The sequence below is a fragment of the Cyprinodon tularosa genome, unplaced genomic scaffold (assembly GCF_016077235.1).
Source record: "Cyprinodon tularosa strain WSP-4 unplaced genomic scaffold, ASM1607723v1 ctg148, whole genome shotgun sequence".
NCBI lineage: Eukaryota > Metazoa > Chordata > Actinopteri > Cyprinodontiformes > Cyprinodontidae > Cyprinodon > Cyprinodon tularosa.
Window position 1 is genome coordinate 1,804,134 of NW_024038309.1, and position 26,177 is coordinate 1,830,310.

At 36.5% G+C, this 26,177-nt stretch overlaps 1 protein-coding gene across 1 annotated transcript in view; it reads right to left on the reverse strand.

Annotated features, from left to right (window-relative positions):
* Positions 1-8,239: 8,239 nt before the first annotated feature.
* Positions 8,240-26,177, reverse strand: part of LOC119779452 (tenascin-X-like) — a 54,403-nt gene continuing 36,465 nt past the window's right edge. Inside the window, exons 24-43 of the mRNA XM_038279101.1 lie at positions 25,477-25,734; positions 24,660-24,917; positions 23,426-23,683; positions 22,605-22,862; positions 21,782-22,039; positions 20,966-21,223; positions 20,148-20,405; positions 18,900-19,157; positions 18,084-18,341; positions 16,774-17,031; positions 15,958-16,215; positions 15,136-15,393; positions 12,683-12,940; positions 11,867-12,124; positions 10,906-11,163; positions 9,686-9,943; positions 9,256-9,513; positions 8,953-8,958; positions 8,704-8,783; positions 8,240-8,613 (exon numbers count right to left, since the gene is read on the reverse strand). Of these exons, the coding sequence (XP_038135029.1) occupies positions 8,551-8,613; positions 8,704-8,783; positions 8,953-8,958; positions 9,256-9,513; positions 9,686-9,943; positions 10,906-11,163; positions 11,867-12,124; positions 12,683-12,940; positions 15,136-15,393; positions 15,958-16,215; positions 16,774-17,031; positions 18,084-18,341; positions 18,900-19,157; positions 20,148-20,405; positions 20,966-21,223; positions 21,782-22,039; positions 22,605-22,862; positions 23,426-23,683; positions 24,660-24,917; positions 25,477-25,734 (4,535 nt within the window). The 3' untranslated portion in view covers positions 8,240-8,550. The remainder of the gene's footprint in view (positions 8,614-8,703; positions 8,784-8,952; positions 8,959-9,255; positions 9,514-9,685; positions 9,944-10,905; positions 11,164-11,866; positions 12,125-12,682; positions 12,941-15,135; positions 15,394-15,957; positions 16,216-16,773; positions 17,032-18,083; positions 18,342-18,899; positions 19,158-20,147; positions 20,406-20,965; positions 21,224-21,781; positions 22,040-22,604; positions 22,863-23,425; positions 23,684-24,659; positions 24,918-25,476; positions 25,735-26,177) is intronic.

Sequence of the window (26,177 nt, forward strand, 5' to 3'; positions counted from 1 at the left end):
GTCCTTTGCCTCTGGTTTAAATAGCCAACATACAGCTTGTTATTACACCCACAAAGAGCAACTTGCTCTGCTACATTCCAACTCCTGTTTTAGTATTCTGTACTGCTTATGAATTGTTTTGTCTTATAGGATATACAGTTTGTTAAGATGTTATAATGTAATATGTTAACATAATTATTGTATAACATGAACATATATAATAACTTTGTTAACAAAGCTTGCTTTCTCCCTTATTGAAAACATGTCTTTGTCTCATACAATATGTGTAGACACTTTCTAGCTTCATCTTCAAAGCTTTATCTTTGAACTTGTGAATTCACAGTGTTAAAAACAAACCAAACAAATTGCATTTAAATTTAGTTAAAATATGATTTAAATTATATTCATTTATTTGATGTAATTATATTTTTCAGAAGGTCAACAATCCTTTACTCTGTCAAATAAAGATCTGAAAAAGCTTGAAAGTTAAAACAAGAAATGAGCATGTCAACAACTGAACACTCACTCAAAAATGATGTAGTTGGTGAATAAGATTTATTTATATATCTAATAAATATGCAATGAACTACTCTGCAGAAAAAAGCATGGTGCTTAAGTAGGATAGTCCTTCCCATTGAACCGTTTTACAGATAAAACTAAGCTGTAGGAATGTAGTGTAACGTTGATATGCCTGACTATGGAATCTCAAACATCTGCAGACAGTTGCCATTGAGTCCACAAACACAGTGTAGGTAAATATGGAGTTAATTATACAGGGGTCTCCTTTTGGACATCTACAGTAAGCCCTGAAATTAAGTGTCTCTTTTAGCATCTAATCTACTAAACAACTGCTCTTTTTGACATGATTGTGGATTAAGATTATTATTAAGATTATTATTTCTATTATTATGATTGGAAAATTAGTAGAGCATGAAATCCAATGCGGGGTCTCATTTGCTGGGTTTGGTCAGGTAGGTGAGCTCATTTGTAGAAGATCTTGGAAGGAAGCCTTTGGGAGGAGCGGAAAGCATGGCTTAGTGAGGACCAGGTAGATGGCAAGGGAGACGTAACCGGGAACCAGCCTTCAGCAGGAGGTAAACACTGGAATTAGGAAACCATCTGTCATCTGCCTTAAGGAAGGCCAAACAACAAAGGAGCATTTTACCATTTTCAGACACTAGTAACTGATGAACTGTTTGATCCATGGGCAAAATGTTATGCTTATCAATACTTCTTGTTCTCAAAGCAGATGCTAGAAGATGTTACATCAGCTGAAAATTCCATTTCTGATTTATTTTTGCCTGCTCAATGAGGCTGTACTGCAATCAAAGCACTGGCTCTGATCTCAAAACTGTCACACAGAAAGTTCCAGACACTGAAGCCTTGAAGACTGCCGAACTGGATGATGAGTAGATCCAGGCAGACGAAGGAAGGCAGGACTATCCAGAAGGCAAAGTCAAAGCGGGTGTTGAAGAGTTTCACTGAAGTCCAAGCCAGAAGATCAGAGATACGAGGAGGCACCGAAGGAAAATCCAGGTCAAAGTCAGGAAGCAGATCCAGGTTCAGTCCACAAGTGGAATCCAGCAGGTGTCCGAAGACAGGTCAGGCAAAAAGATCAGAACAGGGACAGGCAGGCTCAGAGGTTCAAAAGCAGAATGGGTCAGGATCAGGCAATCAGAACACAAGCAGGTATGCTAAAGAGCTTTCACCCAAGGCACGAGAATAATCTGGCACTGATGACTGGCAAGTCATCAGTGCCAGCAGCTTAAATAGAGGCAGAAGCAGATAACTCAAATGAACAGAGATGATAAGGGAGCAGGATTAGACAGGTGAATGAAATAAGTAACTAAGCCAGTAATCAGTGTGAAGATCATGTCCCAAAAAACAGCTCATGTCTTTTCTGGGTATGATATCATATGCAAGAATTTCTTTCCTAACTACTCCTGCATATAAGTCCTAGGATCAGGGTTACAAACATGTGGAATAATCCATGGCTGATGGTTGAACATAAAGACTCAAATCACATTCACAAAATTGTATGCGCTAAACTCCCTGGCAAGAAACCAAAGAGAGTTTTTAAGATTCAATTTGTAGCTCTGTCTGCAACACCTGACTGTTCCTGATGAAACTGATAGTTTTGTTTCTTATGACACTGATGGTTTTGTTTCTCAAGTCACTGACAGCTTTCTCCGTAGTGCAGCCATACTTGACTTACTGGTAATGTATTTGAACCTTTCTTTATCAGATTTACTCATGCAAACTGGTTTAGCAAAATATAATTCATGGTTAGGATTACATTGACTTCAAGAAAAAAAACAACAGTACAGATTGCATTTCATGTTTCCCAGGCCAAAGCTCATCAAAAGTACTTCAACTACCCGATCCTGGATTTTATTTTTATTTTAGTTTTGCACATGCTAGCAACACCAGTATTCCGCATATTTTACTCCTCAAACAGGTAACTACACCTGTCTGACCAGAATAAATGTTACCTTTTTAGGTCAGATGACTATCTTTGTCCTCCTCACGTTAAATCCCACAAAAAAAAAAAAAAATGCCAAGAGATACAAGAAGTATCTATTAGCGCCAATTCACATCACTTCATCTCAAGGCACTTTACAGTTCACCAGATCGTACAGTCAAATTGATCAAAGTTCTCTATTGAAGGAAAACCAGTTGATTAAATTCGACTCATTGACTCGAATGCAATCCCTCACGCTAAGCATGCTTGTAGCGACAGTGGAGAGAAAAAACTACCTTTTTACAGGAAGAAAGCTCTAGCAGAACCAGGCTCAGTGTGAGCAGCTACCTGCCAAGGTCGACTGGGGTTCAAGCAGACAGAAGCAGAGATACAAAAAGCAACTGTAAAAGGCAGCCCTGTCCAGGAACAACACAGCCAGGCAGACGAGCTCCAAGCCAGCTCCCATGTCAGAGGATGAAGAGAGCACATCCAACCAGTCACAGTCAGAGAAACATGACTACACTGAAAAACAGGCCAATCTCCAACACCTATAAATAAGGGTGTTGTTGGCAGCAGCACAGCTGATATTTCTCTCCAGGATGGTGTCACAGCCAAACAGAAACATATGAGGCAAAGCTACTATGTGAAAAAGCAGAGAGAGCATAATGTTAGACATTGAATTAACAGATTCTGCAGAGTGGGGAAATAGAGATAGATGAAGCAGAATGATGAAGTGGGGGTCCCTATGTTCTCCAGAAGTCTAAGCCTATAGCAGCATAACAATAGAGATAGCTTAGGATAACGTGAGCCACTCTAACTATAAGCTTTATCAAAAAGGAAAGTTTTAAGTCTAGCCTTAAAAGTAGACAGGGTGTCTGCATCACAGACTATAACTGGTAGTTTGTTCAACAGGAGTGGAACCTCATAACTAAAAGATCTGCCTCCTATTCTACTTTTAGAAATTCTAGGAACCACTAGTAAACCTGCAGATTGAGAGCGAAGTGCTCTGTTAGGAATATAAGGAACAATCAGATCTCTGATATAAGATGGAGCTTGGCCATTTAAGGCTTTATATGTGAGAAGGAGGATTTTAAATTCTATTCTTGATTTAACAGGAAGCCAATGAAGAGAAGCCAGGATAGGAGAGATATGATCTCTCTTTTTAATTTTCATCAGAACTCTGGCTGCAGCATTTTGGATCAGCTGAAGGCTTTTAACTACAGTTTGCGGACTTCCTGATAGTAAAGAATTACAAAAGTGCAGCCTTGAAGTAACAAATACATGGACTAGTTTCTCAGCATCAACCCTAGACAGGATATTTCTAATTTTTCCATATTCGGCAGATGAAAGAAGGACATTCTAGAAACCTCTTTGATATGGGATTTAAATGACAGGTCCTCATCAAAAACAACACCAAGAAATGGTGCTCTGGTCCAAAGACTATACCTTCTGTTTTGTCTGCATTTTGAAGCAGAAAGTTAAGAGTCATCCAGGTTTTTATGACTTCGAGACATGTCTGTAATCTATGTAATGGGTTAGCTTCATCTGGATTTATTGACAGTTTGACCCGCTAGAAGAGTGAGGTGTGCGAGAACGCTGGGACCCTTTTTCCACCTATATCTCCGCCCTTTTTGGCCCTCATGTCCTTCCGTCGTCGGACTAAACTCGCCCCCACTTCCTCGCCTCCTCGGCTGTATCTAGACCCACCGCAGCACGGGAGGGAGAATTACGCCCAGGAGCAAATGGATAAAAATGGACCGGAGGGAAAAAAAAAACATGAATCGATTCTCTTGGGGACGTGTCAATGCATCGGATAGTCGGCTGTTGGGTTGATGCATCGATACAAAACGATTATTTTTTTACACCCCTAGCACCTGTCCCACAGTGCCTCGCACTGCTTAATCAGTTGTAGCAGAGGGCTTATACTCCTAGCTCAACTTCGCAGTGATTGCATGGGGCTCGGATACCGGTGTACGGTTTGTGTGAGGAGCTGGGTGAAAACAACGCCTGGATGTATGGAGCCATTTCGTTTACAATTTCGTTTTCCGAAAGCCTTTGGATACCCTTGTAGAAGCAGAAAAATGCTCTCTATACATCACTCTTAATGTAGGCTACCAGTATTACTGTCAGACAGAAAGTGAAAATTCCTAATTTAGACCATTTGGTAACAATGTCTGTAAATTAAAGATCCAGAATGCTTCCCTTCTTCTTAGAAGCAAGTCTTGGTCTCTGCACCTAGGAGGCAACAACACCTGTTTGACTCCCACAGAAGAGGAGTGAGGCCATTTCATGTGTCATTTCTTTAGTTGTTGGTGTCGCCAGTTATGAGTCTTCTGTAGTTGGTTATGCTTTTTTGTGGTGAAAATTAGCATGGATCTTGTGATCTTTTCAGATTTGTCCTGTTTTATAAACAAATAAAGGCAGATCTTTTAAAGATGGAAATGATCTCTGGATCAGATTTTAATATATTCCATTATTTAACAGCATAACTATGAGGAGAGTAAGTCATGACTCATCCAACTGTTTTCCTTTTCTCTGGCTGTTGTTTAAGAGATCATCATCAGATCTGATGTGTACGTTTTGTCTACTAAATTCCGGGGATAGCCTCATTTGGGGAATTTTCATTTGATTTGAGAAAAATTTTCCAAACATTCAACTTAATTTGATAACATTTTCTGTAGGCTGACAGGAAAGGGGGTATGAGAGAGTAGAAGAGAGATATGGAAAAGGATCACAGGTCAGAGTCAAACCCCAGTCGGCCAGGTCGAGGACTAAGGCCTACATACTGTTAACTGGATTGGACCGGGCATTGGAACTGAGCTGTGAGCTTCGGGGCTGGTCCTGGAACCCCGCCAGTGACACGACCCAGTGACCGTAGCCTGGACACCGATAGCCCCGTGCTTCCCTCCGCCTGCCTTACCGTGGGCACGGAGCTGCCGGCGTACAGGCTACCGTCACTGGGTCGGGCTTGGTCGCTCTGTCCCCGCCCCCGACCAGCCCCAGAGCTCACGGCCTGGTTCTGCTGCACTGTAGTCGACCAAAGTCCTGGACAATTTTAAAAAGGATGTCTGGTCACCCACACCTAAAGCAGCAAGAGCAGCAAAAACGCATGTGCTGCTTCATTTTTTATGCTTGCACAAGTTTGGTTCGAATGAAGCATCTGTGCTGCTCTAGCTGCGCGCTGGAAAATTGGGTCTGATGCGCGTTGGGCGGAGCTACCCTATCCTTTCTTTGCCTGTAACAATGGCAGCTACATTTGCTGATCAGTGGGTAAAATGTAGTTTGAATCTATTTTGAAGTGAGAAAGTCCATCTGGAAACATCGTCAGTGTAGTCAGTTCATCCAGATTACCATCCTGCCTTCAAATATTATTTCTGTTGGAGCCGCTCAGACCCCCGTAGACCGGCGGTGCGACTGGCATAGACTGGCATAATAAGGCGTATCGATGTCATGCTTTCACTTTTTATTTCAGGATAGGCAAGAGAACAGTGTGTTAGAGCATTTTTTGTAGAAAATATTTTTAAACAGACACAGTCCTCTTTTAAAAAAGTGCAAAATTGGCAAAATGTGCAAAATTAACAAAAGCTTGTGTTGAATTATGGTTCATTAATCAGCAAGTATAGTAGATATTTATATGGATGTTTAATTGTGACAATCATCTGGCTTTACAAAACGATTATACCAACTTTCATGTTGGTATAAGCGTTCGTCCATGTTGCCATGGTAATGATGAAAAACGGAGGTCATTTTCAAAGATTTCAGTTCGAAATTTGACCGATTTCAAGTCCCTGAACAAAGTAGCTTCACAGCCGAATCATACATGATATAAAAAATATTCCTTCAATGCAAGCTCTAGACATGTCTGATGATGACATAAGCCAGGTTTCATGTTTGTACATCCTTAGCTTCCTTCTAGATCCTTCTTTCCACACCTGTTTTGAATATATTGATTACTCAATTTTTTGTTCTGTTTGGCATATATACTCATCCTCTGCAGTTACTGTTTGGTGGATTCTCCTCATTCCCTCCTTAAAATTGGGGTTCCCCTTTGCTGTGGTTCCTGTATTCCTCGATTAGTTATTTATGGATTTATGCTTCCGTTGCCACTACTCATTATCATTATCAGATCTGCAAGAAACAATCTCAGCTTCCGTCTCTGCATTTGGGTCCTCTACAGACCTCCACACAAACTGACATTATGCAAACAAAGAAACTTATAACTATAACGCCAGATGCATAGTATTATTGATCATCACAGAATCATAGTATAATTTAGCTTAAAACTACTTTTATGACTTTGACTCTATTACCAAGAAACTTTAGAGCTTACTGCTCATGCACATAGCAGCACTCCTTAAATCCCATGTAAACAAAATCCATCCATCTTCTCCTGCTTAGTCCTTATCAGATTCATGGTGGGGCCGGTGCCTATCTCTGACAATCTATTGGGGAGAGGCAGGGTTCATCCTGAACACGTCACCAGTCAGTCGTAGGGCAACACAGAGACGCAAAACGACACATAACCATGCACACACACTCACACCTAAGGGCAATGTAAAGGAACCAATTAACCTAACAGTCATGTTTAATGGACTGTGGGAGGAAGCCAGAGTACCAGGAGAGAACCCATGCATGAACGGGGAAAACATACAAACTTCATGCAGAATGAAAAGAGTTAAGGAAACTAGAACCTTCTTGCTGCAAGGCAACACTGCTAAACTCTTCAGCACCATTCAGCCCATGCTGCCTTCTTGTAGTATTGTAATTATGGTAAATACTAAAAACGGGCATGAAAATTGCACATGAGCACTGACTTATTTTGTCATTTTCACTCAAAAGCTGGATTTTTCCTATACACAAGTTGCCGAGATAAAGCAAACTTTGACCTTTCAACATGGCAGAGCGCAGCGAAATTATCCTGTATGGTGAGTACTGCATTGTTAAATGTTCTGTCTCATGTTTGTAGCCTACACAAGGCCATTTAAACTTTTGTTAGTTTTAGAATAACCATTATTGTTTGATTTTACCAGATGCTGGCAAGGAGTCCAGTGAGGATAGTAGCCGGTAGAGTACTGCATGAACTTTGTTCAGACCTATAGAATTTTTCTCATGAGATCTGTAGTGTACACCAGTGAGCACATAATTTACTGGAACCAGGAGATGACCCTACACTGCAAAAACAATCCAGAAATAAGTAAAAAATGGCTTAAATTAAGTATATTTAGCCTTAATTTGAGCAGGTAAATAAGATGATTTGCCAATGGAATGAGTATTTTCACTCTTAAAATAAGATAGTTAGATAATATTTACTTGAAATAAGACGATAAAATAGTTTTTTCTTATTTTAAAAGGAAATTGTCTTGTTCCATTGGCAAAGTGTCTTACTTATCTCCTCAAATCAAGGAAAAACACACTTATTTTAAGAAAAAATAACTTATTGAGATTTATATTTTTTGCAGTGTATAACTTACTTGCCCAAGTAGCAGGTCAGGATAATCTGTGGATCAACCATGTTCTTCTTCTTTACCACAAGCAAAGCACTTAAACACAAGGTGCTGGTAATTTCCACTTTACTCTTTAGTGGAAAGGATCATATTTACCATGACACTCACAATAAGTATTAGCTTTGCTTTCCTCACGTCAGCTGCATGTCCTTTATACAGTGTATAGGGTAAACTTGCCCATGCCTTATAGAAAAAGGCTATTCAAAAGAATAAAAACAATAACATAAAAATTCAGACGCAGTGATTTTTGTACAACATTACAGTGAAAAGCACCATTTTTTATTTATTTTTTTTTAATTATTTTTGCATCTGTTTTTCAGTATTTCCTTTGGGAAATTTTTCCCAAAACAATTTTTGGAAAAAAACATAAGGCATTATTTTAAGGCAACAAAGTTAGAAAACACATGCAAGTTAAAGACTTATGAAAATATAATAAAAATCTGAACTGAGGTCCTATTTAACCACAACAATTAAAAATGTGACAAAATAGAGAGGCTTTAAATGACGATATTCCAAAAAGGTCAAATAATCTAAACCAGTTAAGGTTGAGAAAGACAACACAACACTGGTGCTGAGGGACTTCACCATCTGACTTTTCCAGGGAACTCATGGTTTGGAAGAAGAAACTTTCAATGAAAGCTGTGGCGGCAAATTATATTTTTTGAAGAGCTGCATTTAAAAGCACATACATAAATAATTCAGTTGTTAGTAAACACACAAACATAAAAAGAGACAAAAAAAAAGATAAATGTGTCTCACCTCTACCAATGCATCCTCCATCTCTGATGGTGACATTGTGCTGGGAATAGCTAACTTCACGTGAAGTGACATAATATAATCTGTTGAAAAAGAAATTCATTTTTACCATAAAATAAAATGTGGATAATTAACTGACATGATAACTATTAAAGTAAATATAGATGTCAGCATATAGTAATGTAATACAATTCTATTTTTCAAATAAGGAAATAAGAAAAGCAAGAAAAGAGGGCAAATGAGTTCACTCACTTGGGCCTGATGATGAAGGTTTCACATTTTCGAGAAGTTTTTTTTTTGTTGACAGGAAAAGGGGAAAAAAAAATTTTTTTCATGAACCATGATGCTTTTCATTATTGAAAAAATGTCCAAAATTCAAATGAATGCATGATTAATCAAGGAACAATAACTGTAAGATACTGTTCAAAACAGAATGATTGAGACAGCAAAAAGAAAGACTGAGCAAGAGATGAAAGCTATTTAAAGCATTGAAACTTTGGTGTCATGAGAAATTCGTAGATCTACTGCATATCCTGCGGAGGTTGAGTATCTTACCAGTAGCTGCAGAGATGCTGAATGCACTGCTTCTTATGTTTTCAAACACAGAGAAGAGAGTGAATGTGTAGTTTGTACGAGCCTTAAGGGAAGTGACGGTATAGGTTACTGGTCCATCATCATCTGGTGCACTGATGTTTGTCTCTGTGCCATTGAACTGGAGAGCAAAGCTGATGTTGTTGATGAATTTATTCCATCGGAGAGTGATGCTGGTCTCATTTTGTTCTGATGGTCTGAAGCTTATTGCATTCTGAGGTGCTGAAATTGTTTTTTTTTATTAAAAACAGTACAACATTCCTTAATTTAATGTTGAACAATTCTTTCAGTTTGCTTTACATTGTTTGGCTTTTGTTTTGCTTTCATCTCTTTCATATTAAAGCCATCCAAGAAGTAAACAAAAAAAATTAAAGAATTGACCCAATGATCTCACCTGTCGCTGCAGCAATTCTAATTTCTCTGCTTTTCACATTCTCAAACACAGAGAACAGAGTGAATGTGTATTTAGTTCCAGCAGTGAGAGATGAGACTGTATGGTTTACTGGCCCCTCTCCATCTGGTGCACTGATGTAAGTCTCAAAACCCTCGAACTGAAGAACAAAGCTGACGTTTTTCATGACTTTCTTCCACTGCAGAGTTATACTGGTCTCATTTTGGGCTATTGGTATGAAATCTTCTGCATTGTGAGGAACTATTAGAGAAGATATACAATTTTGCATAGTCAGACTAATCATGTTTGAAAAGACATCCAAAGCTCATCATGTATTCATAGAACAAGTTGCTGATTTAAAAATGCAAAGTAGATTTACAGTTACTAAATGCCTGTATTATATGCTGGTAATTACAAAACTTTTAAACCATGTGATTCTTGTCAAAGTAGCTACATATGGTCTGGCACTTTTCTTACTGTAACACCATCCTTTCATCATTCATACTTTCATTCATTCATACTTTTGAACTGAAAAAGCTTATCTGCTTGAACTGTTTCCATCCCAGACAAAAGCATCTATTTAGCTAGTATACCATTACCTTCTCTAACACTCAAAATATTCATGGATTATTGCCTCTATCTTCTTTTTTTGCACCTGTTCCTGTCTTCCCAAACCCCCCATGAGTCTTGGCAGGTTTCTCACTCTGAGTCTGGCTATGCTGTTATAAGGGGGGTTTACGTTCCACTATCTTTGCAGGCATGATGTGATGGGATTGCTGTCAAATCAATTACACTATTTGAGTAGATGTCAACTACCACTGCATGCTAATCGAGGAGGAGTGAATTATGCAAAGTTAAAGACTAGATGCAATCAGCTGGGTTCCCTTGAATAACTGTCAGTAAGTTTTATTTTTTCCAGTCTATATGATTGAAGTGACTTGACTCAAAATAAAGCACCTTGTTAATTTAAATGATTTAAAGACGTACATTGAAATGACTTCAAGCAAGTGGATGCATGAGTAAAGGTCTGGTCTACTGCCTTAAATGGAAACTGACTAACAGAATTTTAAATAGTAACACAATACTTAGATTAAAATAAAACACAGTCTTGCTACAATTGAGATGCTGATTGTTGGAGCTATATTGCCTAGCATAATCAAAATACAATACTGTACATACATGATTAGTTACAATCAAATAGGTTTTTTTGTTTAACGTCTTACCAGTGACAGCTGTAAATTTTACTCCACTGCTTCTGACATTCTCAAACACAGAAAATAGGGTAAAAGTGTGTTTATTTCCTGCAGACAGAGATGAGATTGTGTAGCTGACTGGTCCATCTCCATGCGGTGCAACAATGTTTGTCTCTTTGCCATTAAACAGAAGAACAAAGCTGATGTTTTTGTTGACGTTATTCCATTGAAGAGTGATGCTGCTCTCATTTTGGTTTGATGCCCTCACAGCTTCAGGTGCTTGGGGAGCTAGACAAGAAAAATCATGTATTAATAACTATTTTACCAGGCTTGTTGGGGTAAAAGGTATTAAAAGGTAAGAGTGTTATTCATATTAGTATTATGAATAACACTCTGGTTTTATTTATGTTTTGACTATTCAGTTTAAACAAATTTTGTAACCTTTGAATAAAATAGTCATCAAATAAAGCAGATTATTCTTCAGCTTCCTTAAGTACCCTCAGCCAATGTAGTAATGTCTTTGCTCCATTACAAGTCAACACTACTGTCGAGGCAGTAGATCGTTTTTAGCCTTGTTCTGCTTGTTCAAATACCAACTTCACGGGAAATTAAATTGATCTATTTTCAGCCATTGGTTTGGATTAAACATAATTATAAGAATTTAGAATGGTAAGAACTGTTTTTGAATAATCAATTTTAACAAAAATTATCAGCTATGGATAAGATCATACGTTATTCATTAGCTGACTTTAATTATGTCCATCGATGCAGTACTGTCTTTGATTGAAAACACTCCCGCCTAGTGGCCAGAAACAGTTTCTGGCATTTTTTGTTTTGGTCTAAATTCTAAATAATAATAATAATAATAATAAAATCTTGAAAAGGGACACTACTATGACACTGTTATAAATACACTGACTAATTTTGAAAGTACACAGCTATAGAGATTTAATTTGGTAAAAAGACAGAGGTGTTGCGTCAAACATCTTACCTGTGACAGCAATAATTTGCACTCCACTGCTTCTGACGCTCTCAAACACAGAAAAGAGAGTAAATAGGTATCTGGTTCCAGGAGAGAGAGATGAGATGATGTGGTTAATTGGCCCATTTCCATTTGGTACACTGATGTTTGTCTCTCTGCCAATAAACTGGAGAACAAAGCTGATGTTGTTGTTGATTTTATCCCACTTCAGAGTGATACTGCTCTCGTCTTGTTCTAATGCTCCGAAGGATTGTGCATTTTCAGGAGCTAAAAGAGATAAATCATGGATTAATCAATCTAAGTCTACTAGGCTTGGTGGTTTTCTTAAGAAATTAAGAATTCTTTATAATAACACCGGATGGCTCGAAAGCTGTATAGCCTAAGTTTTTTCCATTTATTGTCATGACTTTAAAATCAGCAATTCTCAGTCCTCACAATTCTAAGGGCTCCACTGGGATGTAATATGTTTGATTAATCAATGTTAACACAAGTTATCTGCTATGAATAAGATTATAGGGTATTCCTTAGCTGGCTTTAGTAACATTAATCAATGTAGTACTGTCTTTGCTTGAAAACACTCCAACCTAGTGGCCAGAAACAGTTTATGGCATTTTTTCTTTTGGCTTCTGGTGTAAATTATTAAATTATGTGAAGATGCAAAAATTGTTAACTTTTCGAAATATGATACATAAAAATGTTAAAAGTTCAACTTTCTCAAAATATAAATAGATGTTGTTATCAATACACAGAGAATAATTTTGAGAGTGCAGAGCTATAGAGATTTAATTTGGTAAAAAGACAGAGGTGTTGCGTCAAACATCCTACCTGTGACAGCAATAATTTGCGCTCCACTGCTTCTGACGCTCTCAAACACAGAAAAGAGAGTAAATAGGTATTTAGTTCCAGGAGAGAGAGATGAGATGGTGTGGTTTATTGGCCCATTTCCATTTGGTACACTGATGTTTGTCTCTGTGCCATTAAACTGGAGAACAAAGCTGATGTTGTTGTTGATTTTATCCCACTTCAGAGTGATACTGCTCTCGTCTTGTTCTAATGCTCCGAAGGATTGTGCATTTTCAGGCGCTAAAAGAGATGAATCATGGATTAATTAATCTAAGTCTACCAGGCTTGGTGGTTTTATGTCTGAGTCAAGTTTAAGAATTCTTTAGATGAACACCGAATGGCTCGAAAGCTGTATAGCCTAAGTTCTTGCCATTTATTGTCATGATTTTAAAATCAGCATTTCTCAGTCCTCCCAATTCTAAGGGCTCCACTGGGATGTAATATGTTTGATTAATCAATGTTAACACAAGTTATCTGCTATGAATAAGATTATAGGGTATTCCTTAGCCTGCTTTAGTAACATTAATCAATGTAGTACTGTCTTTGCTTGAAAACACTCCCACCTAGTGGCCAGAAACAGTTTATGGCACTTTTTCTTTTGGTCTAAATTATTAAATTATGTGAAGATGCAAAAATTATTAACTTTTCGAAATATGATACATAAAAATTGTTAAAAGTTACACTTTCTCAAAATATAAATACTGTAGATGTACTTATCAATACACTGACTATAATCTTGAGATTACACAGCTATAGAGATTTAATTTGGTAAAAAGACAGAGGTGTTGCGTCAAACATCTTACCTGTGACAGCAATAATTTGCACTCCACTGCTTCTGACGCTCTCAAACACAGAAAAGAGAGTAAATAGGTATCTGGTTCCAGGAGAGAGAGATGAGATGATGTGGTTTATTGGCCCATTTCCATTTGGTACAGTGATGTTTGTCTCTCTGCCAATAAACTGGAGAACAAAGCTGATGTTGTTGTTGATTTTATCCCACTTCAGAGTGATACTGCTCTCGTCTTGTTCTAATGCTCCGAAGGCTTCTGCATTTTCGGGAGCTAAAAGAGATAAATCATGGATTAATCAATCTAAGTCTACTAGGCTTGGTGGTTTTATGTCTGAGTCAAGTTTAAGAATTCTTTATAATAACACCGGATGGCTCGAAAGCTGTATAGCCTAAGTTTTTTCCATTTATTGTCATGACTTTAAAAACAGCATTACTCAGTCCTCCCAATTCTAAGGGCTCCACTGGGATGTAATATGTTTGATTAATCAATGTTAACACAAGTTATCTGCTATGAATAAGATTATAGGGTATTCCTTAGCCTGCTTTAGTAACATTAATCAATGTAGTACTGTCTTTGCTTGAAACCACTCCCACCTAGTGGCCAGAAACAGTTTATGGCATTTTATCTTTTGGTCTAAATTATTAAAATATGTGAAGATGCAAAAATTATTAACTTTTCGAAATATGATACATAAAAATTGTTAAAAGTTACACTTTCTCAAAATATAAATAGATGTACTTATCAATACACTGACTATAATCTTGAGATTACACAGCTATAGAGATTTAATTTGGTAAAAAGACAGAGGTGTTGCGTCAAACATCTTACCTGTGACAGCAATAATTTGCACTCCACTGCTTCTGACGCTCTCAAACACAGAAAAGAGAGTAAATAGGTATCTGGTTCCAGGAGAGAGAGATGAGATGATGTGGTTTATTGGCCCATTTCCATTTGGTACAGTGATGTTTGTCTCTCTGCCAATAAACTGGAGAACAAAGCTGATGTTGTTGTTGATTTTATCCCACTTCAGAGTGATACTGCTCTCGTCTTGTTCTAATGCTCCGAAGGCTTCTGCATTTTCGGGAGCTAAAAGAGATAAATCATGGATTAATCAATCTAAGTCTACTAGGCTTGGTGGTTTTATGTCTGAGTCAAGTTTAAGAATTCTTTATAATAACACCGGATGGCTCGAAAGCTGTATAGCCTAAGTTTTTTCCATTTATTGTCATGACTTTAAAAACAGCATTACTCAGTCCTCCCAATTCTAAGGGCTCCACTGGGATGTAATATGTTTGATTAATCAATGTTAACACAAGTTATCTGCTATGAATAAGATTATAGGGTATTCCTTAGCCTGCTTTAGTAACATTAATCAATGTAGTACTGTCTTTGCTTGAAACCACTCCCACCTAGTGGCCAGAAACAGTTTATGGCATTTTATCTTTTGGTCTAAATTATTAAAATATGTGAAGATGCAAAAATTATTAACTTTTCGAAATATGATACATAAAAATTGTTAAAAGTTACACTTTCTCAAAATATAAATAGATGTACTTATCAATACACTGACTATAATCTTGAGATTACACAGCTATAGAGATTTAATTTGGTAAAAAGACAGAGGTGTTGCGTCAAACATCTTACCTGTGACAGCAATAATTTGCACTCCACTGCTTCTGACGCTCTCAAACACAGAAAAGAGAGTAAATAGGTATCTGGTTCCAGGAGAGAGAGATGAGATGATGTGGTTTATTGGCCAATTTCCATTTGGTACACTGATGTTTGTCTCTGTGCCATTAAACTGGAGAACAAAGCTGATGTTGTTGTTGATTTTATCCCACTTCAGAGTGATACTGCTCTCGTCTTGTTCTAATGCTCCGAAGGATTGTGCATTTTCTGGCGCTAAAAGAGATGAATCATGGATTAATTAATCTAAGTCTACCAGGCTTGGTGGTTTTATGCCTGAGTCAAGTTTAAGAATTCTTTACATTAACACCGAATGGCTCAAAAGCTGTATAGCCTAAGTTCTTGCCATTTATTGTCATCACTTTAAAATCAGCAATTCTCAGTCCTCCCAATTCTAAGGGCTCCACTGGGATGTAATATGTTTGATTAATCAATGTTAACACAAGTTATCTGCTATGAATAAGTTTATATGGTATTCCTTAGCTGGCTTTAGTAACATTAATCAATGTAGTACTGTCTTTGCTTGAAAACACTCCCACCTAGTGGCCAGAAACAGTTTTTGGCATTTTTTCTTTTGGCTTTTGGTCTAAATGATTAAATTATGTGAAGATGCAAAAATTGTTAACTTTTCGAAATATGATGCATAAAAATGTTAAAAGTTCAACTTTCTCAAAATATAAATAGATGTTGTTATCAATACACAGAGAATAATCTTGAGAGTCCACAGCTATGGAGATTTAATTTGGTAAAAAGACAGAGGTGTTGCGTCAAACATCTTACCTGTGACAGCAATAATTTGCACTCCACTGCTTCTGACGCTCTCAAACACAGAAAAGAGAGTAAATAGGTATTTAGTTCCAGGAGAGAGAGATGAGATGGTTTTGTTTATTGGCCCATTTCCATTTGGTACAGTGATGTTTGTCTCTGTGCCATTAAACTGGAGAACAAAGCTGATGTTGTTGTTGATTTTATCCCACTTCAGAGTGATACTGCTCTCGTGTTGTTCTAATGCTCCGAAGGATTGTGCATTTTCAGGAGCTAAAAGAGATGAATCATGGATTAATTAATCTAAGTCTACCAGGCTTGGTGGTTTTATGTCTGAGTCAAGTTTAAGAATTCTTTACATTAACACCGAATGGCTCGAAAGCTGTATAGTCTAAGTTCTTGCCATTTATTGTCATGACTTTAAAATCAGCAATTCTCAGTCCTCACAATTCTAAGGGATCCACTGGGATGTAATATGTTTGATTAATCAATGTTAACACAAGTTATCTGTTATGAATAAGATTATACGGTATTCCTTAGCTGGCTTTAGTAACATTAATCAATGCAGTACTGTCTTTGCTTGAAAACACTCCCACCTAGTGGCCAGAAACAGTTTATGGCATTTTTTCTTTTGGTCTAAATTATTAAAATATGTGAAGATGCAAAAATTATTAACTTTTTGAAATATGATACATAAAAATTGTTAAAAGTTACACTTTCTCAAAATATAAATAGATGTACTTATCAATACACTGACTATAATCTTGAGATTACACAGCTATAGAGATTTAATTTGGTAAAAAGACAGAGGTGTTGCGTCAAACATCTTACCTGTGACAGCAATAATTTGCACTCCACTGCTTCTGACGCTCTCAAACACAGAAAAGAGAGTAAATAGGTATCTGGTTCCAGGAGAGAGAGATGAGATGATGTGGTTTATTGGCCCATTTCCATTTGGTACACTGATGTTTGTCTCTGTGCCATTAAACTGGAGAACAAAGCTGATGTTGTTGTTGATTTTATCCCACTTCAGAGTGATACTGCTCTCGTCTTGTTCTAATGCTCCGAAGGATTGTGCATTTTCAGGCGCTAAAAGAGATGAATCATGGATTAATTAATCTAAGTCTACCAGGCTTGGTGGTTTTATGTCTGAGTCAAGTTTAAGAATTCTTGACATTAACACCGAATGGCTCGAAAGCTGTATAGCCATTTATTGTCATGGCTTTAAAATCAGCAATTCTCAGTCCTCACAATTCTAAGGGCTCCACTGGGATGTAATATGTTTGATTAATCAATGTTAACACAAGTTTTCTGCTATGAATAAGATTATAGGGTATTCCTTAGCTGGCTTTAGTAACATTAATCAATGCAGTACTGTCTTTGCTTGAAAACACTCCCACCTAGTGGCCAGAAACAGTTTATGGCATTTTTTCTTTTAGTCTAAATCAAAGGTCTTCAAGAGGGGGTCCGCGACCCCTAGGGGGTCCACGGAGGTACTGCATGGGGGTCGAAAAATGTTGTTGTTTTTTTTTTTTTCCTTTTTTTTATATATATATATATATATATATATATATATATATATATATATATATATATATATATATATATATATATATATATATATATATATATATATATATATATATATTCCCCCCTGCAATTTTTTCCACTAATTAAAATGTCTTTAAATACACATTAACATGAATTCAACATGAATTCATCATCATTTCATTCACACCTGTCCCATCAATGAGGAATACGAATCAGAAATACTTTAATAATCCCAGGGCGAAATTACTTTGGTTACATTACTCCATCTGTAATAGTGACTATCGGACCAGTTTGATATAACACAATTTCAAACAATATATATAATGAGGGGGTCGCCGCTTCATCTCTTCATCAGCTTGGGGGTCCTTAGCCTGGATAACGTTAAAGACACCTGGTCTAAATGATTAAATTATGTGAAGATGCAAAAAATTTTAACTTTTCAAAATATGATACATAAAAATGTTAAAAGTTCAACTTTCTCAAAATATAAATAGATGTTGTTATCAATACACTGACTATGATCTTGAGATTACACAGCTATAGAGATTTAATTTGGTAAAAAGACAGAGGTGTTGCGTCAAACATCTTACCTGTGACAGCAATAATTTGCACTCCACTGCTTCTGACGCTCTCAAACACAGAAAAGAGAGTAAATAGGTATCTGGTTCCAGGAGAGAGAGATGAGATGATGTGGTGTATTGGCCCATTTCCATTTGGTACACTGATGTTTGTCTCTGTGCCATTAAACTGGAGAACAAAGCTGATGTTGTTGTTGATTTTATCCCACTTCAGAGTGATACTGCTCTCGTCTTGTTCTAATGCTCCGAAGGATTGTGCATTTTCAGGAGCTAAAAGAGATGAATCATGGATTAATTAATCTAAGTCTACCAGGCTTGGTGGTTTTATGTCTGAGTCAAGTTTAAGAATTATTTACATTAACACCGAATGGCACGAAAGCTGTATAGCCTAAGTTCTTGCCATTTATTGTCATGCCTTTAAAATCAGCAATTCTCAGTCCTCACAATTCTAAGGGCTCCTCTGTGATGTAATATGTTTGATTAATCAATGTTAACACAAGTTATCTGCTATGAATAAGATTATAGGGTATTCCTTAGCTGGCTTTAGTAACATTAATCAATGTAGTACTGTCTTTGCTTGAAAACACTACCACCTAGTGGCCAGAAACAGTTTATGGCATTTTTTCTTTTGGTCTAAATTATTAAAATATGTGAAGATGCAAAAATTATTAACTTTTCGAAATATGATACATAAAAATTGTTAAAAGTTACACTTTCTACAAATATAAATAGATTTACTTATCATTACACTGACTATGATCTTGAGATTACACAGCTATAGAGATTTAATTTGGTAAAAAAACAGAGGTGTTGCGTCAAACATCCTACCTGTGACAGCAATAATTTGCACTCCACTGCTTCTGACGCTCTCAAACACAGAAAAGAGAGTAAATAGGTATTTAGTTCCAGGAGAGAGAGATGAGATGGTTTTGTTTATTGGCCCATTTCCATTTGGTACAGTGATGTTTGTCTCTGTGCCATTAAACTGGAGAACAAAGCTGATGTTGTTGTTGATTTTATCCCACTTCAGAGTGATACTGCTCTCGTGTTGTTCTAATGCTCCGAAGGATTGTGCATTTTCAGGCGCTAAAAGAGATGAATCATGGATTAATCAATCTAAGTCTACCAGGCTTGGTGGTTTTATGTCTGAGTCAAGTTTAAGAATTCTTTAGATTAACACCGAATGGCTCGAAAGCTGTATAGCCTAAGTTCTTGCCATTTATTGTCATGATTTTAAAATCAGCCTTTCTCAGTCCTCCCAATTCTAACGGCTCCACTGGGATGTAATATGTTTGATTAATCAATGTTAACACAAGTTATATGCTATGAATAAGATTATAGGGTATTCCTTAGCTGGCTTTAGTAACATTAATCAATGTAGTACTATCTTTGCTAGAAAACACTCCCACCTAGTGGACAGAAACAGTTTATGGCATTTTTTCTTTTGGTCTAAATCAAAGGTCTTCAAGAGGGGGTCCGCGACCCCTAGGGGGTCCACGGAGGTACTGCATGGGGGTCGAAAAATTTTGTTGTTTTTTTTTTTTTCCTTTTTTTTTTTTTTATGTATATATATATATATATTCCCCCCTTGCAATTTTTTCCACTAATTAAAATGTCTTTAAATACACATTAAAATGAATTCAACATGAATTCATCATCATTTCATTCACACCTGTCCCATCAATGAGGAATACGAATCAGAAATACTTTAATAATCCCAGGGCGAAATTACTTTGGTTACATTACTCCATCTGTAATAGTGACTATCGGACCAGTTTGATATAACACAATTTCAAACAATATATATAATTAGGGGGTCCCTGCTTCATCTCTTCATCAGTTTGGGGGTCCTTAGCCTGGATAACGTTAAAGACACCTGGTCTAAATGATTAAATTATGTGAAGATGCAAAAATTATTAACTTTTCGAAATATGATACATAAAAATGTTAAAAGTTCAACTTTCTCAAAATATAAATAGATGTTGTTATCAATACACAGAGAATAATCTTGAGAGTACAGAGTTATAGAGATTTAATTTGGTAAAAAAGACAGAGGTGTTGCGTCAAACATCTTACCTGTGAGAGCAATACTTTGCACTCCACTGCTTCTGACGCTCTCAAACACAGAAAAGAGAGTAAATAGGTATCTGGTTCCAGGAGAGAGAGATGAGATGATGTGGTTTATTGGCCCATTTCCATTTGGTACACTGATGTTTGTCTCTGTGCCATTAAACTGGAGAACAAAGCTGATGTTGTTGTTGATTTTATCCCACTTCAGAGTGATACTGCTCTCGTCTTGTTCTAATGCTCCGAAGGATTGTGCATTTTCAGGAGCTAAAAGAGATGAATCATGGATTAATTAATCTAAGTCTACCAGGCTTGGTGGTTTTATGTCTGAGTCAAGTTTAAGAATTCTTTACATTAACACCGAATGGCTCGAAAGCTGTATAGCCTAAGTTCTTGCCATTTATTGTCATGACTTTAAAATCAGCAATTCTCAGTCCTCACAATTCTAAGGGCTCTACTAAGGATGTAATATGTTTGATTAATCAATGTTAACACAAGTTATCTGCTATGAATAAGATTATAGGGTATTCCTTAGCTGGCTTTAGTAACATTAATCAATGTAGTACTGTCTTTGCTTGAAAACACTCCCACCTAGTGGACAGAAACAGTTTATGGCATTTTTTCTTTTGGTCTAAATTATTAAAATATGTGAAGATGCAAAAATTATTAACTTTTCGAAATATGATACATAAAAATTGTTTAAAAGTTACACTTTCTACAAATATAAATAGATTTACTTATCATTACACTGACTATGATCTTGAGATTACACAGCTATAGAGATTTAATTTGGTAAAAAGACAGAGGTGTTGCGTCAAACATCCTACCTGTGACAGCAAAAATTTGCACTCCAGAGCTTCTGACGCTCTCAAACACAGAAAAGAGAGTAAATAGGTATTTAGTTCCAGGAGAGAGAGATGAGATGGTGTGGTTTATTGGCCCATTTCCATTTGGTACACTGATGTTTGTCTCTGTGCCATTAAACTGGAGAACAAAGCTGATGTTGTTGTTGATTTTATCCCACTTCAGAGTGATACTGCTCTCGTCTTGTTCTAATGCTCCGAAGGATTGTGCATTTTCAGGAGCTAAAAGAGATGAATCATGGATTAATTAATCTAAGTCTACCAGGCTTGGTGGTTTTATGTCTGAGTCAAGTTTAAGAATTCTTTACATTAACACCGAATGGCTCGAAAGCTGTATAGCCTAAGTTCTTGCCATTTATTGTCATGACTTTAAAATCAGCAATTCTCAGTCCTCACAATTCTAAGGGCTCCTCTGTGATGTAATTTGTTTGATTAATCAATGTTAACACAAGTTATCTGCTATGAATAAGATTATAGGGTATTCCTTAGCTGGCTTTAGTAACATTAATCAATGTAGTACTGTCTTTGCTTGAAAACACTCCCACCTAGTGGACAGAAACAGTTTATGGCATTTTTTCTTTTGGTCTAAATTATTAAAATATGTGAAGATGCAAAAATTATTAACTTTTCGAAATATGATACATAAAAATTGTTAAAAGTTACACTTTCTACAAATATAAATAGATTTACTTATCATTACACTGACTATGATCTTGAGATTACACAGCTATAGAGATTTAATTTGGTAAAAAGACAGAGGTGTTGCGTCAAACATCCTACCTGTGACAGCAAAAATTTGCACTCCAGAGCTTCTGACGCTCTCAAACACAGAAAAGAGAGTAAATAGGTATTTAGTTCCAGGAGAGAGAGATGAGATGGTGTGGTTTATTGGCCCATTTCCATTTGGTACACTGATGTTTGTCTCTGTGCCATTAAACTGGAGAACAAAGCTGATGTTGTTGTTGATTTTATCCCACTTCAGAGTGATACTGCTCTCGTCTTGTTCTAATGCTCCGAAGGATTGTGCATTTTCAGGAGCTAAAAGAGATGAATCATGGATTAATTAATCTAAGTCTACCAGGCTTGGTGGTTTTATGTCTGAGTCAAGTTTAAGAATTCTTTACATTAACACCGAATGGCTCGAAAGCTGTATAGCCTAAGTTCTTGCCATTTATTGTCATGACTTTAAAATCAGCAATTCTCAGTCCTCACAATTCTAAGGGCTCTACTAAGGATGTAATATGTTTGATTAATCAATGTTAACACAAGTTATCTGCTATGAATAAGATTATAGGGTATTCCTTAGCTGGCTTTAGTAACATTAATCAATGTAGTACTGTCTTTGCTTGAAAACACTCCAACCTAGTGGCCAGAAACAGTTTATGGCATTTTTTCTTTTGCTTTCTGGTGTAAATTATTAAATTATATGAAGATGCAAAAATTGTTAACTTTTCGAAATATGATACATAAAAATGTTAAAAGTTCAACTTTCTCAAAATATAAATAGATGTTGTTATCAATACACAGAGAATAATTTTGAGAGTGCAGAGCTATAGAGATTTAATTTGGTAAAAAGACAGAGGTGTTGCGTCAAACATCTTACCTGTGACAGCAAAAATTTGCGCTCCACTGCTTCTGACGCTCTCAAACACAGAAAAGAGAGTAAATAGGTATTTAGTTCCAGGAGAGAGAGATGAGATGGTGTGGTTTATTGGCCCATTTCCATTTGGTACACTGATGTTTGTCTCTGTGCCATTAAACTGGAGAACAAAGCTGATGTTGTTGTTGATTTTATCCCACTTCAGAGTGATACTGCTCTCGTCTTGTTCTAATGCTCCGAAGGATTGTGCATTTTCAGGCGCTAAAAGAGATGAATCATGGATTAATTAATCTAAGTCTACCAGGCTTGGTGGTTTTATGTCTGAGTCAAGTTTAAGAATTCTTTAGATGAACACCGAATGGCTCGAAAGCTGTATAGCCTAAGTTCTTGCCATTTATTGTCATGATTTTAAAATCAGCATTTCTCAGTCCTCCCAATTCTAAGGGCTCCACTGGGATGTAATATGTTTGATTAATCAATGTTAACACAAGTTATCTGCTATGAATAAGATTATAGGGTATTCCTTAGCCTGCTTTAGTAACATTAATCAATGTAGTACTGTCTTTGCTTGAAAACACTCCCACCTAGTGGCCAGAAACAGTTTATGGCATTTTTTCTTTTGGTCTAAATTATTAAATTATGTGAAGATGCAAAAATTATTAACTTTTCGAAATATGATACATAAAAATTGTTAAAAGTTACACTTTCTCAAAATATAAATACTGTAGATGTACTTATCAATACACTGACTATAATCTTGAGATTACACAGCTATAGAGATTTAATTTGGTAAAAAGACAGAGGTGTTGCGTCAAACATCTTACCTGTGACAGCAATAATTTGCACTCCACTGCTTCTGACGCTCTCAAACACAGAAAAGAGAGTAAATAGGTATCTGGTTCCAGGAGAGAGAGATGAGATGATGTGGTTTATTGGCCCATTTCCATTTGGTACACTGATGTTTGTCTCTGTGCCATTAAACTGGAGAACAAAGCTGATGTTGTTGTTGATTTTATCCCACTTCAGAGTGATACTGCTCTCGTCTTGTTCTAATGCTCCGAAGGATTGTGCATTTTCAGGCGCTAAAAGAGATGAATCATGGATTAATTAATCTAAGTCTACCAGGCTTGGTGGTTTTATGCCTGAGTCAAGTTTAAGAATTCTTTACATTAACACCGAATGGCTCGAAAGCTGTATAGCCTAAGTTCTTGCCATTTATTGTCATCACTTTAAAATCAGCAATTCTCAGTCCTCCCAATTCTAAGGGCTCCACTGGGATGTAATATGTTTGATTAATCAATGTTAACACAAGTTATCTGCTATGAATAAGTTTATATGGTATTCCTTAGCTGGCTTTAGTAACATTAATCAATGTAGTACTGTCTTTGCTTGAAAACACTCCCACCTAGTGGCCAGAAACAGTTTTTGGCATTTTTTCTTTTAGTCTAAATCAAAGGTCTTCAAGAGGGGGTCCGCGACCCCTAGGGGGTCCACGGAGGTACTGCATGGGGGTCGAAAAATGTTGTTGTTGTTTTTTTTTCCTTTTTTTTTTTTATATATATATATTCCCCCTGCAATTTTTTCCACTAATTAAAATGTCTTTAAATACACATTAACATGAATTCAACATGAATTCATCATCATTTCATTCACACCTGTCCCATCAATGAGGAATACGAATCAGAAATACTTTAATAATCCCAGGGCGAAATTACTTTGGTTACATTACTCCATCTGTAATAGTGACTATCGGACCAGTTTGATATAACACAATTTCAAACAATATATATAATTAGGGGGTCCCTGCTTCATCTCTTCATCAGTTTGGGGGTCCTTAGCCTGGATAACGTTAAAGACACCTGGTCTAAATGATTAAATTATGTGAAGATGCAAAAATGTTTTACTTTTCAAAATATGATACATAAAAATGTTAAAAGTTCAACTTTCTCAAAATATAAATAGATGTACTTATCAATACACTGACTATGATCTTGAGATTACACAGCTATAGAGATTTAATTTGGTAAAAAGACAGAGGTGTTGCGTCAAACATCCTACCTGTGACAGCAAATATTTGCACTCCAGAGCTTCTGACGCTCTCAAACACAGAAAAGAGAGTAAATAGGTATTTAGTTCCAGGAGAGAGAGATGAGATGGTGTGGTTTATTGGCCCATTTCCATTTGGTACACTGATGTTTGTCTCTGTGCCATTAAACTGGAGAACAAAGCTGATGTTGTTGTTGATTTTATCCCACTTCAGAGTGATACTGCTCTCGTCTTGTTCTAATGCTCCGAAGGATTGTGCATTTTCAGGCGCTAAAAGAGATGAATCGTGGATTAATCAATCTAAGTCTACCAGGCTTGGTGGTTTTATGTCTGAGTCAAGTTTAAGAATTCTTTACATTAACACCGAATGGCTCGAAAGCTGTATAGCCTAAGTTCTTGCCATTTATTGTCATGACTTTAAAATCAGCAATTCTCAGTCCTCACAATTCTAAGGGCTCTACTAAGGATGTAATATGTTTGATTAATCAATGTTAACACAAGTTATCTGCTATGAATAAGATTATAGGGTATTCCTTAGCTGGCTTTAGTAACATTAATCAATGTAGTACTGTCTTTGCTTTAAAACACCCCCACCTAGTGGCCAGAAACAGTTTATGGCATTTTTTCTTTTGGTCTAAATTATTAAAATATGTGAAGATGCAAAAATTATTAACTTTTCGAAATATGATACATAAAAATTGTTAAAAGTTACACTTTCTACAAATATAAATAGATTTACTTATCATTACACTGACTATGATCTTGAGATTACACAGCTATAGAGATTTAATTTGGTAAAAAGACAGAGGTGTTGCGTCAAACATCCTACCTGTGACAGCAAAAATTTGCACTCCACTGCTTCTGACGCTCTCAAACACAGAAAAGAGAGTAAATAGGTATTTAGTTCCAGGAGAGAGAGATGAGATGGTGTGGTTTATTGGCCCATTTCCATTTGGTACACTGATGTTTGTCTCTGTGCCATTAAACTGGAGAACAAAGCTGATGTTGTTGTTGATTTTATCCCACTTCAGAGTGATACTGCTCTCGTCTTGTTCTAATGCTCCGAAGGATTGTGCATTTTCAGGAGCTAAAAGAGATGAATCATGGATTAATTAATCTAAGTCTACCAGGCTTGGTGGTTTTATGTCTGAGTCAAGTTTAAGAATTCTTTACATTAACACCGAATGGCTCGAAAGCTGTATAGCCTAAGTTCTTGCCATTTGTTGTCATGACTTTAAAATCAGCAATTCTCAGTCCTCACAATTCTAAGGGCTCCTCTGTGATGTAATTTGTTTGATTAATCAATGTTAACACAAGTTATCTGCTATGAATAAGATTATAGGGTATTCCTTAGCTGGCTTTAGTAACATTAATCAATGTAGTACTGTCTTTGCTGGAAAACACTCCCACCTAGTGGACAGAAACAGTTTATGGCATTTTTTCTTTTGGTCTAAATTATTAAAATATGTGAAGATGCAAAAATTATTAACTTTTCGAAATATGATACATAAAAATTGTTAAAAGTTACAC